Here is an 18,446-nt window from a genome sequence, read left to right on the forward strand (position 1 = left end):
AATTAATTAATTATACTGCATTAATTATAATTTTTTATATTAGTTAATTGATTTATATATATAAGGAAATAGAAATCAGTGCTATAATAACATTAAAATATAATAATATATAAGAAAATAATCATAGCTGTTTAACTATAATAATATAGAATATATATGAATTAAATAACATGTAAAATAAACATCAAGCCTAAAATAGGAAATAAATACAAGTATAAAATAGAAAAGTTTAAAATTTATAATTAATCCAAGAATATAAAAGTCACCAAAAAAATCCAAGAATATAAATTTATATATAAAAAAATAATTACGGGTATAAAATAGGAAAAGTAGAAAATCATTGGGGCCCACGACAGCACTAGTAAGTCAAAAAGAGTCTGCACTGGCTCTCTCTTCCCTACCATGTGATGATTAAGAGAAGTTGCCAACTTTGCTTAATTGAGTAAATCCAGTTGCAGTTATTTCTCTTACTATTCGTGTTCCCGTTTTCTCTCGACAGAAAACCCATATCCACAACCCAGCGCCACCATGCCATCACCTTCTTCCTTCATCACAACGCTACTTCTATGCTGCTTCTTACAGTTATATCTTGCTTTTGCCGGTGACCCATTTGTTTTCTATGATTGGACTGTTTCCTACATCGGAGCCTCCCCCCTTGGAGTTAAACAGAAGGTTCCTTCGTTTTCTCTTTCTCTAGAAATTTGAAGTGCTGTTATCATGTATTCTCTCTTTTGCAAGTTCCCGAGTTAAATTCGACATTATGTATCGCTTTCTTTTGCTTTTGGATAGCACTGTGATAGATGCAATTTAGGCCACGGCAAGGGTTGTAATAAAACTCTAAAATTGTTTCATAAATCACAAAGTTGAGGAATTGAACTTGGCAACTTGCTGTATACTTTAATTCGTTGTTTATATGCTTTCTATGCACTTGTTTGCTTCTAAGCTAAGTGTTAATTATTGTTTTCTCAAACGGATAAGAGGAGGGTGAATTTTATTAACAATGTGCCTTTAAATGTCATCGCCATAAATCTTTTGGGGTGGATAGGAGAACCAACTAGCCCCATAATTCAACAAACTATTGAAAACTGGCCTTCAAACTTTTCACCTTTAAGATATGTCACAGACTAGCATAGAATCCATGTCAACTGTGGACAAACTTTGTCACTTTCGGAATTTAAAATTATCCAGCTGTTTTACTGATTGCATTAAAGTAAATTTAGTAGAATTAGTTCATGTATCCAACCAGTGCTGCTGAAAAAGTGGTTTGTTTGTGTATTTTCTTATTTTCTTGTTTAGTGGAATTTAGTGGTATATACATGTTTGATTAATATTCACTAAATAATGAGTTACTACATTGTCTCTTACTCTACTCATAGTATGACAAAAAAAATCCTATTTCAGGTAATTGGGATCAATGGGCAGTTTCCAGGACCAATTCTAAACGCCACCACAAACTGGAATGTTGTTGTAAATGTCAAGAATGACCTTGACGAACCATTGCTTTTGACATGGTAGATAAATTGTATTTTCTTAAATAGTGATGATGATAACTAGTAATGATTGATGGTTATGATCATGTTGAGTAGTTAATGTGCAGGAATGGTGTACAACATAGGAAAAACTCTTGGCAAGATGGAGTTTCAGGAACTAGTTGTCCAATTCCGGCAGGTTGGAATTGGACATATCAGTTTCAAGTTAAAGATCAGATAGGGAGTTTCTTCTACTTCCCTTCCTTAAACTTTCAGAAAGCAGCAGGAGGATATGGAGGAGTTATCATAAACAACCGAGAAGTTATTCCTCTTCCGTTTGGGTTCCCAGATGGAGATATCACAATACTTTTGAGTGACTGGTACACTAGGAGTCATAAGGTCTGATTGCTTTCTGTGACTTCCTTTTGTTATTTTATCTGTTCATTGAAATTGAGTCAATTGATCAATGCATTTGGTGATACAGGATCTCAGGAAGGATGTGGAAAATGGGGTTGATCTCGGAGTCCCAGATGGAGTTCTTATTAATGGATTTGGTCCTTATCGCTACGATGACACACTTGTCCCAGGTGGAATTTCCTACCAAATAATAAATGTTGAACCTGGTAAGGATCTCGGAAGTACATGTTTTCATCTACTTCTCATTTTCATATGACTAGTTTTATGCATATATTTGTCTACTGGCAGCCGAGTGGTCAAAATTTAAAGGTGAAAACATATGTTTGCTTCTGCTGTACTCAATCGCTATCAACTGTCTACCATTATGTCTGAAACACAGGGAAAACATATCGCTTCAGGGTTCATAATGTTGGTATCTCAACAAGCTTGAACTTCAGAATACAAAATCACAACTTGCTTCTTGTGGAGACTGAGGGGTCATACACAGTTCAGCAGAACTATGAAAACATGGATATTCATGTGGGTCAGTCGTATTCATTCTTAGTTACCATGGATCAAAATGCCACCACAGATTACTATATTGTTGCCAGTCCTCGGTTTGTTAATACATCGTGGGATAGAGCTACTGGAGTTGCCATTTTGCACTACTCCAATTCTCAGGGACCTGCTTCAGGTCCTCTTCCCGCTCTTATGGGTCAAGACGATCCTTCTTTCTCTATGAATCAAGCAAGATCAATAAGGTTAGCATTGTTTTTTATATTTAGCATTACCATTCATTTTGTTTTTCAAAGACTGCTCTAAGGTCTAACCTTAGAATCTTATATTCATTGGAAACCTGCTCTTTGATACATGCTTAAGTTTGATGCTAGCATGGAAAAGTTTAATCAAAGATGTTGGACATTATAGGATAAAGCTGTAATTTTAATTTATTTGTTTCTCTTTTGATCACTTTTATGTTTTAGTGTTGTTTATAAGCATATTTTGAGATTGTAAAATCCTGATTGTTCAATCTTGTTTCTGATGGTGGTGTACTGTAGGTGGAATGTTTCTGCTGGAGCTGCACGTCCAAACCCACAAGGTTCCTTCCGATATGGTGATATTACCGTGACAGATGTGTATGTTATTCTTAATCGACCTCCAGAGCTTATAAATGGAAAGTGGCGTACTACACTTAACGGCATATCATATTTACCACCTTCAACACCCCTGAAGCTTGCGCAACAATTCAAAGTTCTAGGGGTGTATAAACTAGATTTTCCAAATAAATTCATGAACAGGCCTCCCAAAGTTGATACCTCCCTGATTAATGGCACTTTCAAAGGCTTTATGGAAATAATCTTTCAAAATAATGACACTACAGTCCAGACCTACCATATGGATGGCTATGCATTCTTTGTTGTTGGGTGAGACTTTAGCCTTCAATTTTTTTTCCATTTTTATGATGTTTTAGGAATAGGAACATTAAATGACTCATTTCATTATTTCAATTGTAGCATGGATTTTGGAGTATGGACAGAAAATAGCAGAAGTACTTATAACAAGTGGGATGGTGTTGCTCGCAGCACTACGCAGGTATTACTCTATTACTTTCTTGACCCCAAAATCATTCTCCCATTCCATGCATCAGCCAGGGACGGATCCAGAAATGATATTATGGGGGGGCCAATAACACATATAATATTAAAAATTATGTAAAAAAATTATATAATATAAGATGTATTATAAAAATATACGGATAGAGAATATATTTTAAAGTAAAAAAATATGTGTATACTTTTTACTAACGAAGTGGTCGATTCTTCGTATCATAAAATTCACCGATAATAGAATTTGTGTCAAAATTTTCAACAGTTTTCTTTTCAATATAATTAAAAGACAATTAGTAAGAAATTCATCTTTTATTTTGTTTCTAAGTTATTTTTCACAATATTCATAGTTGAAAAAGATCTCTTAATTGTAGCAATTGAAACAGAGAGAATTAATATCAAACGAATAAAAAACGGCCACAAGAAGAAAAAGAATTCACTTTATGAGATTTAAAAATTTTTATTTAATTAAAAAATATTAGTAATAATATCTTTTTCAGATTTTTTTAATATTGTTACTTATTTTTTAGATATTAAAAATTATTAATATTTAAATTAGACTGAACTTTTATTTATATTAGACTAAATACTAAATATTTTTTTTAAAAAAATTAAATTATACATAACAACTTATTACTATTAAAAAAAGTTGGGGGGGCCGAGGCCGCCACTCCCCCCCCCCCCTTATGTCCGTCCCTGGCATCAGCTTAGGATATTATACTACTGCTATGTCACAACCAATTCCATATAGAGGATGTTCATAGATTCTGCCTCTTCCCTTTGAAATATTAGGTTAGCATCAATTTTGTTTCTTAAAGATATTGCTTTCGTCCCTCAATCATATAGCAAATGAATTCAATTATATAAAATCAACACCAATTCAACCCCAACATTTTAAGCACAAAATGGTTTTTAAAGCATAGATATTTTCTCTTAGCAAGTCACGAGCAACAGTCTAGTGAGGAAAAATTTGGACAGCATGCATGAAGTCCGCATTGCTGATAATGAACAAAAAGTAAAAGACCACCTCAATCATGTATAGAGGATTTTCTTGTGAATTTGACTTGCTCAGCTTTACCTAACATTTTGTAGGTCTTTCCTGGTGCTTGGACAGCCATTTTAGTATCTCTTGACAATGCCGGCATTTGGAACCTTCGTGCAGAGAACCTCAATTCTTGGTATCTTGGTCAAGAAGTTTATATACAAGTTGTAAACCCGGAGGTTGATTATACAGAGAGCTCTTTGCCTCAGAATGCAATATACTGTGGCTTACTCTCCTCCCTTCAAAAGTAAGAATGAAAATCAAGGTTTCTTTTTCATTATTTTGGTACCTACAAGGTTAAAATTAACTTCCAAAATTCAGTCCTTGGTTTAAGATTCTTTTCCTTATAAACACACTTCTCTGAGTTCTCTCATCTTTCTGTATTTCTTTCTCATGGGTTAATCCATTTCCTTCCTATATCATATATTTGATCACTTACAAGGATTTATTATATGTGCCATGCATAAGGCTTTCATGCTGATATGTTGTAATTTACTTTGGATAAATAGTAACAAATTCTTGTTTCTCAAATTCAGGGAGCAATCTCACAAATTCGATTTCTCAATGGGATCACCTTTCTGCAGTAATTCTAGAGTAATGTTAGCCTTGTTACTCTTAGTACTAATTGAAAGTTTCTTCTTTAGCATGTGGAGTGTTGTACTTTAACATAATTCCAATTGTGAAGGTCATTTTTTTTGTAATATGATAGTAAATTTATATAGGCATTGATACCGAAAAGGAAATTTTTAGGTGTATTATATCTTGGGAAAACTCCTTGCACCACTGTAATCACCATTATAGTCTAAGTTTTTTTTATTTTCTTTTAAAAGTTTTCTGAATGCTTTTCTTATAAAGTTTGAGGGATTTGAACTTCTTGTACTTTAAACTGAGATGTAATGATTTATTCCACTCCCTTCTTTACTCTTCCTTTCTATTTGAGACTAAATCACTTTAGTTACACACCATTTTATTAGACATCAGTTGTATTGTCATTAGATCATATTTGACTTAGCTTATGGCATGTTGTGATATTCATCCATTTTCATTTCACCCTTAGATTTAAAAAAGGTGTCCAAGTGGATATTAATTTTTTGATAAATGGTTTGAGTAATAACTAGATTTAGACCCTGCGTTGCGCGAAAATAAAATGGATATATACTGTATAAATATTTTTAACATATTACAACTAAATGATATTAAAAAATATAAATTATTAAAAGAAAAAGAAATGATATATGGATGATATAACTAATGAATACAATTAGACCAAAGATAAAAGAAATCATAAAAAATTATAAAAGTCTAGTGTTTTAGGAATTTATTACCTAATACATATGTTTAACAAACTAAAATAAAGAGTTGTGATTATCAACCGAATTCTTCAAATACTTGTGTAAAATATTAGTAAGAATGAAGAAAAAAGAATAAGTGGCATGATATTTTGTAAAATGAGGAGATAAAGAAGAGGTATGAGGTGAATGTTGATTTATATGAAAAATATAAGAAGGAGTAAATATGAAAGAAGAGGATGAATTATGTTTTATCGCTCAATTTATACATATTTTAAAGAGAAATAATATTAACATTGAAACCATCTAGTATTCTATATAAAGTAAAGAGTAAGAGAATATAAAAAGTATAGAGTAACCTAAAGAAAAATAAATGACATAAGAGTGAGAAGGAAAATGAAGAAGAATCCTAAGTTATAATTCTTTATAGTGATCATAAGAAAAATTGAGTATAAAAGAGAATGAATTATATTTATACCTAATAAAGAGAAATAATATTAACATTGAAGGCATATATTATCCTATATAAAAGTAAAAAATAAAAGAATATAAAAATTATAGAATAACCTAAAAGGAAAATAAAATGTCATGAGAGTGAGAAAAAAAATAAAAAAGAATCTTAAACTATAATAATGAGGCACATGAGAAATAGAAATAAAAAATTTAAAAATAATTAAATTAGAAACAAAAGGATTAAAAAATAATTCAATTAAATAAGTAGTAAGCAAATTTTCTAATTTTATTTTTTATGACTCACAATAATACTATATATTTTCAATAATATTACAAGTAAGTAAATGGTGAAAAGGAAAAAAAAAAGTGATATATGGATGATATAAGTAATGAATACAGTTAGACTAAAAATGGAAAAACTAAAAAGAAATTGTAAAGTACATGATATATAATTGAAATTAACATTCTATTTTCTAATTTTATTTTTCATGACTCACAATAGTATCATATATTTTTAACTTATTACAACTAAATAATATTAAAAATTATAAAATTGTAAAGGTCTAGTGTTTTAGGAATTTATTACCTAATACATATGTTTAGCAAATTAAAAAACGAGTTGTGGTCATCAACCTAATTCTTTAAATACTTGTGCAAAATATTAGTAAGAATGCCAAAATGGAGAAAAAAGAATAAGTGGCATGATATTATAATATGAGAAGAGGAGATAAAGTGTAACACTCTAACTTTTAGCACCTCATGATCGTACTAAAAGTTCGAGTGCTACTTACCTCTAAACCTTTTTATTATATACTATCTTTATTTAATATTAAGCCTTCGCGAATACGAACCGAAACTTTAATTAAGAAAACGAAAAGATACTTTATTTTACACCACTAAATCGCAAAAGTATATATATATTCACATAGTATTAAATACATGAACTTATTTCAAGATTCCTAAAAACGAATCCTACCCCTCTAAAAACTCTAACTAACAAGGCGAGGGGAAAATAAATCCTAACAACTCAACTTATAAACATATTCCTCTGTGCTCTCGCAGCTTGACAATGAGCCTTTGCACCTGTAGCTGAAAGGGGTGGAGATAGGAGGTAAGAACTGGGAAGTTCTTAGTAGGGTTGGGGTTAGAAGTTAAGTTCATTTTGCCATTATTAACCGACCGCAACTAACAACAAAACACTTATAAGCATGAATATTAAAAGAACTCAGAAGCCAATCAGTCATGCAGCGCACACACACAATCACAGAGTTACATAGCACAGAGATATGCGCAAACAAGCATGATGCATGTCTATTCCTATCACAGGTAATGAGCTCATTTGTCGGTTTCGACCCGCACCCGACGCAATCCGACTTGCAAGTCAGATAAGGCATTCCAGCGGCATAACCTCTGCAAGTTTCCACTTCTTGTAGGCGCTGATTCTCCAGCTGAAGTATACCGAACATGACCTCTGCAAGTACTTGCAGGCGCTGATTCTCCAGCTGAAGCATGTGTCACTTTCTCCTGGAAGCCATTCCATACACACGGGCGTCCCCGCACAACCATTCAAAAACAAAGCCCACGACTTAACACTTTCACATCGGCACCATAACTATTTACTTTCTGTCACCCTCTCGTGACCTTTCAATCATTCTCATAAATATACGTGCCGATTTATCTTCTCTTTTTCTTTTAAAACTAAAATCACATCTTTATGACATTCTCCAAAATCTTTAAAACAATTAATAATCCAACCGCTTCCAAAATCAAACCGACTCCAGCAGCAAAAATATTTCTTTAATAATTCAAAATCAGTTAATATATTTCTTAAAGCTTTTAAAAAATTCATTTTTTACTCCCAAAATAATTAAAGCATCCCAACTAGTTGTTCATACATAACTGAATCAAAATCTCAAGCAAACAACAATAATTCAACAATAGTTTAACATAAACCCATTCAAATTCAAGCAATAATCAACCAAATCAACATTCATTTATCAAACTCACATTTAATTATTATAAAGTTACCAAACCCTACCTCCGTACAGAAATTACAACAACGAAAATTCTGGAAAAACTTTTTGACTGAGCTGCTGAAGAAAAAAACGTCAGAATCGTCTGTGCCTCTTAGAACTCCAATTGACCGAACTCAAGAAGAAGAGAAACTACGTCACTGTCAACTTCTACCGGACAAGAATAACACTAACGTGTAGAGGAAGAGGATACGAACACTTTTATCAGATTAAATTTTTTATTGGAGTTACGAATTTAAAGAAATCAGAACTAAAAGCTCATGAAAGGTCACGGTTCTTCGAGAGAGACTCTCTCAGCCTCTCTCTTTCTTTTTAGTTCAATTGGTAATTAATGAAGGGAAATGGAAGATGAGTATGGATTGATAATATTAACTGAATCTTTGTGGTTATCAAAAGCTTCATTAGGTGTCATTTGTATTATATACATATACATGCATACATGCCACGTTTCATGTATATATAACCACGTTTCAGTTTCAGTTTTATATATATTAGGGGTGCATATGGGTCGGGTGAAGCCAGGTTTGATGTGACCCAGACTCGATCCGAAATATACACCAGGTCTATTTATTAGACCTGAACTCGGCCCTAGACCCGATGAAATCAATACACTTTCGGGCCACAATTATACCGGGTGAAAACTGGGTGAAAACTGGGCCGTTAACATTACATTACGTTGATACCTTCTTGTAAGCTAGCATGTAAAAATATCCAAATTTCCAAGACTCCAACCATTAGTTAACATGGTAAAATTCACTTAGAAAAATATAACAAGAACCAACCATTCTTCAAAATTAAAGCATAACCACAATCAATACTAAAGTATAACCACAATCAATACTAATATTGTCTAATAATACCAAATATTTAAATCAATACAAATAACACAATCTTATGTATTAGTCTAAAGTCTTATGCATTCTAAACATAAAACATTAATTTATAGTCTTATAATGACTAATAACACAAAATATTAAGGTTTACAATACTTAAATTCCACATAAGAATAATCATGATCCATCATTAATAACACAAAATATTAATTGTGTATGATGACCGGGCCACCGGGCCGACTTCGAGTGACCCGAGCTATGGCCCGGACTCGACCCAAAATAATGACCGGGTCTATTTTTGAGACCCGTACCCGACCCTAAACCCGATGAAATCACACCAAATTAGTCCTTAAAGTGTTCGGGACCGGGCCGGGCCTTCGGGTCGGGCCGGGTCTGTGCACCCCTAATAGATATATATATATATATACCCTAAATTTTAGCACCTCATGATCGTACTAAAAGTTAGGGTGTTACATAAAGAAGAGGTGTGAAGTGAATGTTGATTTATATAGAAATTATAAAAAGGAGTAAGTATGAAAGAAGATGTTGAATTATGTTTTATTACTCAATTTATACATATTAAAGAGAAATAACATTAACATTGAAATCATATAATATCCTATATAAAAGTAAAGAGTAAGAGAATATAAAAAGTATAAAGTAACCTAAAGAAAAATAAATGACATAAAATTGAGAAAAAAAATGAAAAAAATTCTAAATTTTAATGCTCTATAATAATCATAAAAAAGAGTAAGTATAAAAGATGATGAATTATATTTATACCTAATAAAGAGAAATAATATTAACATTGAAGTCATATAGTAGTATCTTATATAAAAATAAAAAGTAAAAAAATATGAAAATTATAGAATAGTTTAAAGAAAAATAAATATTATGAGAGTGAGAAAAAAAAAATGAAAAAGAATCATAAGCTATAATAAAGAGGTACATGAGAAGTAAAAATAAAAGATTTAAAAGTAATTCAATTAGAAATAAAAAGATTAAAAAGTAATTCAATTAGATAAGTAGTGAGCAAATTGCACTGAATATCTATAGATCTCATATCTATTTAAAGGTTTGGCGTTAGTTAATGGGTTGCTGCATATACAAGAGAGGATTCAAACGTTCAACACTTACTTAAGTGAACGAATGAGCTAACTACTCGACTAAATCAAATTAGTTAAAAAGTTAAAAGATTAAGAATACATTAAAATACTATATTCAATTCTGTTTTAGTATATTATAAATAAATAGATGCTAATTCAAAATTGTTGGATAACTTTAAAAGTAACAATAAAGGTGCCGATGAGAGAATGAGTTTGTAAGATTCACAGAAAAAATGTGTAGAATTATACCCTTGTTATCGTCATTTAAAGTTCTTAATAATTCTGAGTGGTTTGAAAATTGAGAAAGTCAGCACTTTTAGTTGATGAAATATTGTATAAAAATAGTAGAAGGTCAGTATTTTTAGCAGATCAAATATTGTGTGAAAATAATAGTAAAGAGTTAATATTTTTAATAAAAATAATGGTAGAGGATCAATATTTTTAGTAAAAACAGGAACATTTTTTACAAAACTAAAAATGAAAATAACACAATGATCTCCTTTATTTTAAAGTCAAAATTTTTGTAATGAGAGTAAGAAAATAACTTTTGAAAAAAAGTCATATTTTTCTACTTCTTAAAACTCTCAATTAACTATTCGAGAAATCAAAAAGTATTTCTCAAAAATATACCAAATACTCATAATATAACTCTTCATAATTCAAAAAAAAAAAGGAAAGAAATAATTTTTGCTACTTCCTAAATGAACTCTAAATAATAGTCTAAAACAATTAATTTTAATACGCCTCTAGTACTTCTCGTTTAATTATTCTGATCACATTTTAAAATATTTAAAAAGTATTTTTATTGCTAATGAGTAATAGTTTAAATGGCATAGTCTCTCCATATTCATTTAAGAGGTTGCGGGTTCGAGTCTCCTATCTTTAAAAGAAAAAAAAAAAAAGTATTTTTATTGTTAATCTAATTGTTGTTGTTGGTGTTTTTTTTTTTTTCCTCTTTCTTTTTCTGTATCTATTTCTCTCTATGGTTCTGTGCTTACTAAATAGGATCTTCCTCATTTGACCCATTTTCTCTCTTCTGCATCTCAAACACCATAGTTTTCCCGGAAAATAAAAAGACACTTTTTTCCGGGAAACAAAAAAAGAAGAAGTAGTAAACAACAGCAGATATTATCAGGGTGTGTAATTGAATTTACAATGAGGCGAAGAGGTGCGGATTTTCGAAGGCCAGTGAGGAGGAGGGTGCAGGATGTGGCGTGGTGGACACTCTGTAGCGTAGTAGCTCTCTTATTTATTTATATTCTTGTCACCACCACCAAAGGCTCCAACACTACTAGTACTACCTCAATGCCCCCTTTCTCCTTGGTAACTCAACTTTATCCTTTTTCTCTTCCCGTAAAAATTATTGTTGTTGTTTCATTTGTGTTTTTATCTACTAAAGTTTATTAATGTGTGTTCTTGAATGCTAGAACTTTGTGTAGTGAAAATAACAAGGTAAGCAAATTGAATTATTTCCAATGAAATAGACAAGCTGATTGAATTGTTCTTATTGATGCTCTGCTTTTGGAATAATGTACCATGTGACAGTGTCGTGTGTCATCTAGAATATCATAGTTACATGAATTTACCGATTAGGTGCGTGTTGGAACATCATAGGTATATTTTTCACATAAAATATTTTACATATAGTGTACCACGTACCCGTTCTCGTACCAAAATATATTGCGTTTCATGTAACTATGATCTAAATATGGTTGTTTAGAGAGAGGGAGAGAGAATGTGTTCTTATATTTAGTAAATGATTCTCTTTTCTCCCTTCTCATAATGTATATTATCAGGATCATCATGGTTTCATGAATTTTGGAATCGATGTAGATTAGAATTCAGTAATTGACAAATTTAAGGCAAGTTCTACTTGTTCCCCCTCATGCAAGTAATGAAAGACTTAGCATAATTGCTGAGTTAATTCATATCTTGCAATCACTCTCTGCTAAATTTACTAAAATTTCCTTAGTTTGCTTCAATGATATAATATCAGCTTATCGACGAATCTTTTATGCAATGAAAAGTGTTTTGGTTTATCCAGATATTTGCACTGGTTTTTATTACATTTCCTTTTATGAATATAAGAACTAAAAAGAATCACTATGTTTTGTAAGGATTCTTCTTATCTAATATTGGAATTTTAATGATGAATGGTCAAATTTGGCTAGAAAGAAGAAAGTGTGGATCATACAAAATAGTAGATAAATTTGGTTAAATTCTAACTCAGCTCCATGAGATGCTTGATTACACACTAAGGAGTATAAATGTTATCCTTTGTTTATCAATTACTTCTAATTTATTTTGTGCAGAGAAACTTCAGGAATGAAAGGATCATGGAAAGCCTTAATATTACTGAAGAGATGTTAAGCCCTGACTCAGTAGCAAGACAACTAAATGATCAAATATCTCTAGCAAAAGCCTTTGTTGTAATTGCCAAAGAAAGTAACAATCTCCAATTAGCTTTGTCCTTAACTTCCCAGATTCAAAATTTGCAGATTCTCCTCTCAAATGCAGCCACCAGGCGCGCTCCCTTGACAATAATGGAGTCAGAGAAAGCGATTCATGATATGGCATCATTGCTGTATCAGGCACAGCAGCTCCATTATGACAGTGCAGGCATGATCATGAGACAGAAAGCAAAGATTGAATCTCTTGAAGAACAGATGAATTATGTAAATGAAAAGAGTTCGAAATACGGACAAGTAGCTGCTGAAGAAGTCCCCAAGAGCCTATACTGCCTAGGTGTAAAGTTGACATCAAAATGGTTAAACAATTTCGATTTGCAGAACAAATTGATGGACAAATTGCAATCTGACATGAAACTTAGGGACAACAATCTTTACCACTTTTGTGTGTTCTCTGATAACATCCTTGCTACTTCAGTTGCAATCAACTCGACCGCGCAAAATTCTAAGAATCCAGATAGAATTGTTTTCCACATTGTCACGGATGAAATAAGTTATGCTGTTATGAAGGCATGGTTTGCTTTAAACGATTTTCGTGGTGTGACAGTTGAAGTTCAGAAGTATGAAGACTTCGATTGGTTAAATGCTTCATATGCTCCTGTGCTTAAGCAGCTCCAAGACTCAGAGATCCAGAGCTACTACTTTCGAGGAAGCAAAGACGATGGAAGTACTCCGATCAAGTTTCGGAACCCAAAATATCTCTCCATGCTTAACCACCTAAGATTCTACATACCCGAAGTCTTTCCGGATCTAAAGAGGGTGGTGTTCCTCGACGATGATGTCGTGGTCCAAAAGGATCTTTCTAAGCTTTTCTCAATTGATTTGAATGAAAATGTTAATGGAGCAGTTGAGACATGTATGGAGACATTTCATAGGTACCATAAATACTTGAACTATTCACATCCTTTAATTAGAGCACACTTTGATCCTGATGCATGTGGTTGGGCATTTGGGATGAATGTGTTTGATTTGGTTCAATGGAGAAAAATGAATGTAACTGGAATCTACCACTACTGGCAAGAAAAGAATGTAGATAGAACATTGTGGAAACTTGGAACATTGCCACCAGGGTTGTTAACATTTTATGGATTAACTGAGCCATTGGATCCATCATGGCATGTGTTGGGTTTTGGCTACACCTCTGTGGATCCTGTGTTGATAGAGAAGGGTGCTGTGTTGCATTTCAATGGAAACTCCAAACCATGGTTGAAGATTGGGATGGAAAAGTACAAGCCCTTGTGGGAAAAATACATGGATTATTCTCATCCTTTGTTGCAACAGTGCAACTTTCATTGAGTTCCAAAACATTAGGAATTGCAAAATCTAGTAGCCAATCAGTTTATTCATGTTCATGCTTTTTTTTCTTTTCTTTGAGATGATAGGAGTTAATATAGTAGTAGCCAAATCATTCTTGATACATTTGTAAGCTTTGGAAAATTTTGTTTAGAGATTCAGTGATTGATCAAAGATGCAGATTAATGTGGCATTATAGAATTTTAGGCCACTGGGCCAATGTTAATTGGGTTGCAAAGGATATTCATATGTGCTACTTTCATTTTGTAAATAGTTGCTTTTCTTTCAAATTGTGTATATACAATTTTCATTTTTCTCTTCTTTCTCTAGAGACTAGAGTTACCAAATAATGAATGTGTAGCCATGGAACTATGGAAGGGATATAATTACCAGTACATTTGATTTTAAGTCTTCAATTTTGTTGGTGAGTTATCTGGTGCCCTTTATTTTGAAGTTGAAATTACTAAAGTTTCATCTTCTTTATAGTTTTAGAAAGGGTAAACTACTAAATTGTTCCACTATGTTTAGACGTAATTTTGTTTTGGTCCTTAAGGTTTAAAGTGTTATATTTAAATCCAAAAAAGTTTCAATTAGCTTCAATGTAGAAGTCAAAATTAAATAATTAATGAAATGTCCTACAGCAGTACAAGAATAAGGTCGATAATCTAGATAATTAATGGAATGTCCTACAATATAAGCTCCAACCGTGGATGCATCAATACATTTATTTATCATTTTTTTTACAATTTAAATGAAATATTTTTTATAAAACTAAGGATAATGATAAATAAATATATTAATACATCCACAGTTAATTTTGTGCCTTTAGAGCTTGTACTTGTTCTCTAGATTATCGACTTTGTTCTTGTACTGCTGTCAAATAGGACCTTCCGTTAATTATTTAACACTTCACGATGGGACTACATTAAAGCTAAAGGAAACTTTTTTTAATTTAAATAAAAACTTTAAAAATTTTAAGAACCAAAATAAGATTACACCCAAACATAAAAGACGAATTTAGTAACCCTTTTTGGAAATGTTATTGACGGGATCCATCACTTTGTATATGAAAATAATAAAGTTTTGCTTCTTTTTGATAAATTCAGCATTTAATTACATTTCGCTACGATACTTCCTCACAGGTCACAATAACCCATGAAATCTAGCATATTTTCATTGATTAAGTACTATTGTAAAATTTATATTAAGATTCATTTTATCAATCAATAATAAAAGAGTAATGCTAAGTAATAAACATTATAACAGTTAATTTCAGTTAATATTATAATAGATTATCAAATAAATCTATTATCAAGCCCATTAAAATTAAGTTTTTGTTGAGTTTGAATATGTTTTTAATTTAAGTTTCAAATCTTTTTATTTTAAAGAATTTTAGATAATTTTTTACGTTAAATATTAATTACAATATTAGCCATGTAATGTATATTCGGAAGACTTTTTCACAATAGAAATCTAAATTTTGTAGCTTAATCTTAGTTTGGTAAAGTTTTTAATTTTTAAAAGTAGTTTATAAAAGTTAACTTTTAAAATATGACTTTTTAAAAATGGTAACATTTATGTTTGGTAAATCATTAAAAATAGTTTTTAATAAACACAAGCAACATCAATTGCGTTTGGTAAAATAACTTTTAAAATTTAAAAATATTATAATAGATATAAATGTGAGTATTAAATTTAAAAATTAGTTAACATATGAGGTTATATTAAACTTTTAAATTTTAAAAAAACGCAAGCTAATTTTGAAAAACTCTATTTTAGATGTTTTCAGAAGTTCTCCAATCTTTTAAAATGTGTAAGCACATGCACATAGTCTTCTTGATGTACTAAATACAAAATAAAAAATGTAAACTTTTAAAAAATATAAACACCTTTTCAAAAAATTTTACCAAACCAAAATTTAGTACGAGAGAATACATTTTGGTGGATAACTAGTAACCAGTTGAGGACAAAGGAAATGATAATACAAAGCTTTCAATTCTTTTGTTGTCCTCTAATCTGTCAAAGTCAGTGCCGGCGTTACTCAACAAAATATGGCGGAATTATCACCAAACCATTTTCGCTTCCATTGTTGTCTTCTACTTGGCTTGCTCTCCGTTCATTTCTAGTCTCATCAGTGACCACTTCATTTAAATAATAATAATGATAAAAATAATAAATAAATTTAATTCCCATTCCTGGGACAAATTCGTTGTATATAATTTATATAGAGTTTGCCGCACCTCCGACGAATTCTAAGTTGAGTTCGGTAGAGTATATAAACGTGGTGGGGTCATTCTCATTTATTCTTTTCCTTCCAAATCTCTCCTCCAAATTCATTTTGTTTCTCTTTTCTGTCTTTCGACGTCCGTACAATTCGTTATCCACGACATTTTCAGTTTTATGTCAGTAAATAATATGTTAGTTAAAACTACTATTTTCAGGTTAGTTAGAATTACTGTTTACATGTTAATTAAAGTTACTGGTTAGTGGTTACATGTTAGTTAGAGTTACAGATTTATTGTTTACATATTAGTTAGAGTTATTGTTTACTGTTTACATGTTAGTTAAAGTTACTATGTAAATGTTATTTAGAGGTACTGTGCACTGTTTACATGTAGTTAGCAGGCACGGACCCAGTAAGGGCAATGAGGGGGCACTTGCCCCACTGCTTTTTCATTTTTTTTTTTCCAAAATAGTTATATATAAAAGTGTTCATTAACTTTTTTTAATTTTTATATCTTTATATAATTAATAATATTCAATAAAATTTATTTTAGTGTATATATTTTTGTCTCCACTCCTAAAATTTTTTGGGTCCGTCACTGGTAGTTAAAGTATATAACATGTTAGCTAGATTTTTTATGTTATTGTTTTCAAGTATAGTTGCAGTTTATTGTTTATAACATGTAATTAGTATAAGTTGTTAGTCAATTCTAAGTTAGTTTAGTAAGAATAATTAGTTTAAGTTGTGAATTACAAGGTAATTAGTGGAATAATTAGTTAGGTTAGATTAGATTAGCAAGAAAAATAATTAGGGTTCAGTTAGTTATTGATTAGAGTTGTTTAGGGTGTTAGTTAACGGTCTCATGTAGTTGTGTTAAATTTTAATTAATAAATTTATAAACTGATTAAGAATTAAGGTAGACAATTAGTAGATTTAAATATATTTTTTAAGAATTTAGTTAATGTGAAAGGAATGAGTTCAATATATGTTATTTTATTTTACTAGAGTAGTAGTTTATCTCTTCTTTCTCATCACCATCATCAGAAATTTTGGGTGGTTCATCATCAGCATCGTCTCTGTCATCGGGGTTAACTTCATACTGATCCATCATCGGATCCCTGAAAACAGAACCCTCATGACTTTTAACATTGTCATTCATGAAGTCAACATTACGAACTTTAACATTAGACCCTCTTGACTATTTTCAAATGGCATATTTAGATCCATCATCGTCTTTATGATATTTCGTCTAACAGCTCCACTCAATGAATTATCATCGACAGTATCTACAGATGATCCTCGGTCACCCAACTCAACGAGGAACACGAATAATTCTAACAGATGAACATTTGTCCATCGATTGTACTACGACCGTATAAGACGTACATCCTCGTCGTCAAGTAAACAATACCTACTTCAAAACAACAACAAAATATCTCATAACTGTGGTCAAACAAATATACTATCAACAGAGACAAGACAACTGTGATATACCTTTTAGAAAACAAACTGCCATCTACTTCGATCAGATATTTGTAGTAAAATTTTTTCATCTTTTTTGTCTCTTGTTGTCCGACGGAATGCAATATCAGATTCTTCAATGCTGTTAGATTGTTGACTTCCGGTGTCATATAGGTAATTATCGGTTGTTCCGATCTAAAAACGATAGAATCTTATTCATTATACACTATTTTACTATCGTAATAAATGGATAACAATGGATTCATTGACATTGTACAGAAAAATATCAACAATGAGAACAAAGTAGAGAATAAAATTGTGATTCTCAACTCTGCTCTCCAACAGACATGCTTTTATTTTGAAAACCCAACCTAAAATTCACTCGGGGTACGACAAACTTGCCCCTAAATCCTAATGCTAAAAAAAATCATAATCTAAAATTTAAAGTTTAAATATCTTATTTTAAGAAATTGGGTTTTTCTATTTAAATAAAAAAAATTTTATTTTTACAATCAAAAACCGTAAAAATCTTATTGTATGACTTTTGGTAACTATGCCGATGAAAATAGAAAAAAAAAATTATTTTTTTTATTTTTGTACATACGGTCAACAAAAATAAATTAATTAAATTTTTTTATTTTCGTTGATACAGTCACCAAAAACATATAATAGTTAATTGCGAAAATAAAACTAAACGGACATATTAATAAATTTTTATATCCTGATTTAAATGGGTAAATCAAGAATTTTTTATTTATATAAAAAAACCTAT

The 18,446-nt window shown here is 31.1% G+C and overlaps 2 protein-coding genes across 3 annotated transcripts; both read left to right on the plus strand.

Annotated features, from left to right (window-relative positions):
* LOC107629898 (monocopper oxidase-like protein SKU5) lies at positions 402–5,435 on the plus strand. Of its 2 annotated transcripts, XM_016332841.2 has the most exons (9): positions 402–672; positions 1,402–1,511; positions 1,598–1,868; positions 1,954–2,092; positions 2,266–2,626; positions 2,924–3,289; positions 3,380–3,458; positions 4,565–4,761; positions 5,051–5,435. In XM_016332841.2, the coding sequence occupies exons 1-9, from the start codon at positions 529–531 to the stop codon at positions 5,178–5,180; spliced, it is 1,797 nt and encodes a 598-aa protein (XP_016188327.1). In that variant the 5' UTR covers positions 402–528; the 3' UTR covers positions 5,181–5,435. The 2 variants fall into 2 exon arrangements, with proteins under 2 accessions (XP_016188327.1, XP_016188328.1); XM_016332842.2 differs by lacking the exon at positions 402–672 and having other exon boundaries at positions 1,587–1,868.
* On the plus strand, positions 11,233–14,365 carry LOC107634254 (probable galacturonosyltransferase 10). The gene is made up of 2 exons (XM_016337804.2): positions 11,233–11,551; positions 12,541–14,365. Exons 1-2 carry the CDS (start codon positions 11,384–11,386, stop codon positions 13,990–13,992), a joined length of 1,620 nt encoding a protein of 539 aa, XP_016193290.1. The 5' UTR covers positions 11,233–11,383; the 3' UTR covers positions 13,993–14,365.

This window comes from Arachis ipaensis, chromosome B03, assembly GCF_000816755.2.
Source record: "Arachis ipaensis cultivar K30076 chromosome B03, Araip1.1, whole genome shotgun sequence".
Lineage (NCBI taxonomy): Eukaryota > Viridiplantae > Streptophyta > Magnoliopsida > Fabales > Fabaceae > Arachis > Arachis ipaensis.

What these genes read in the sequence shown, in the direction of transcription:
- LOC107629898 (XM_016332841.2), top strand. Translation starts at nt 529, where the DNA reads ATGCCATCACCTTCTTCCTTCATCACAACGCTACTTCTATGCTGCTTC. An exon ending in GGTACACTAGGAGTCATAAG is followed by an intron (nt 1,869 to 1,953) that starts GTCTGATTGCTT and finishes TTGGTGATACAG; the next exon opens with GATCTCAGGAAGGATGTGGA. An exon ending in TTACTCTCCTCCCTTCAAAA is followed by an intron (nt 4,762 to 5,050) that starts GTAAGAATGAAA and finishes TCTCAAATTCAG; the next exon opens with GGAGCAATCTCACAAATTCG.
- LOC107634254 (XM_016337804.2), top strand. Translation starts at nt 11,384, where the DNA reads ATGAGGCGAAGAGGTGCGGATTTTCGAAGGCCAGTGAGGAGGAGGGTG. An exon ending in CAATGCCCCCTTTCTCCTTG is followed by an intron (nt 11,552 to 12,540) that starts GTAACTCAACTT and finishes TATTTTGTGCAG; the next exon opens with AGAAACTTCAGGAATGAAAG.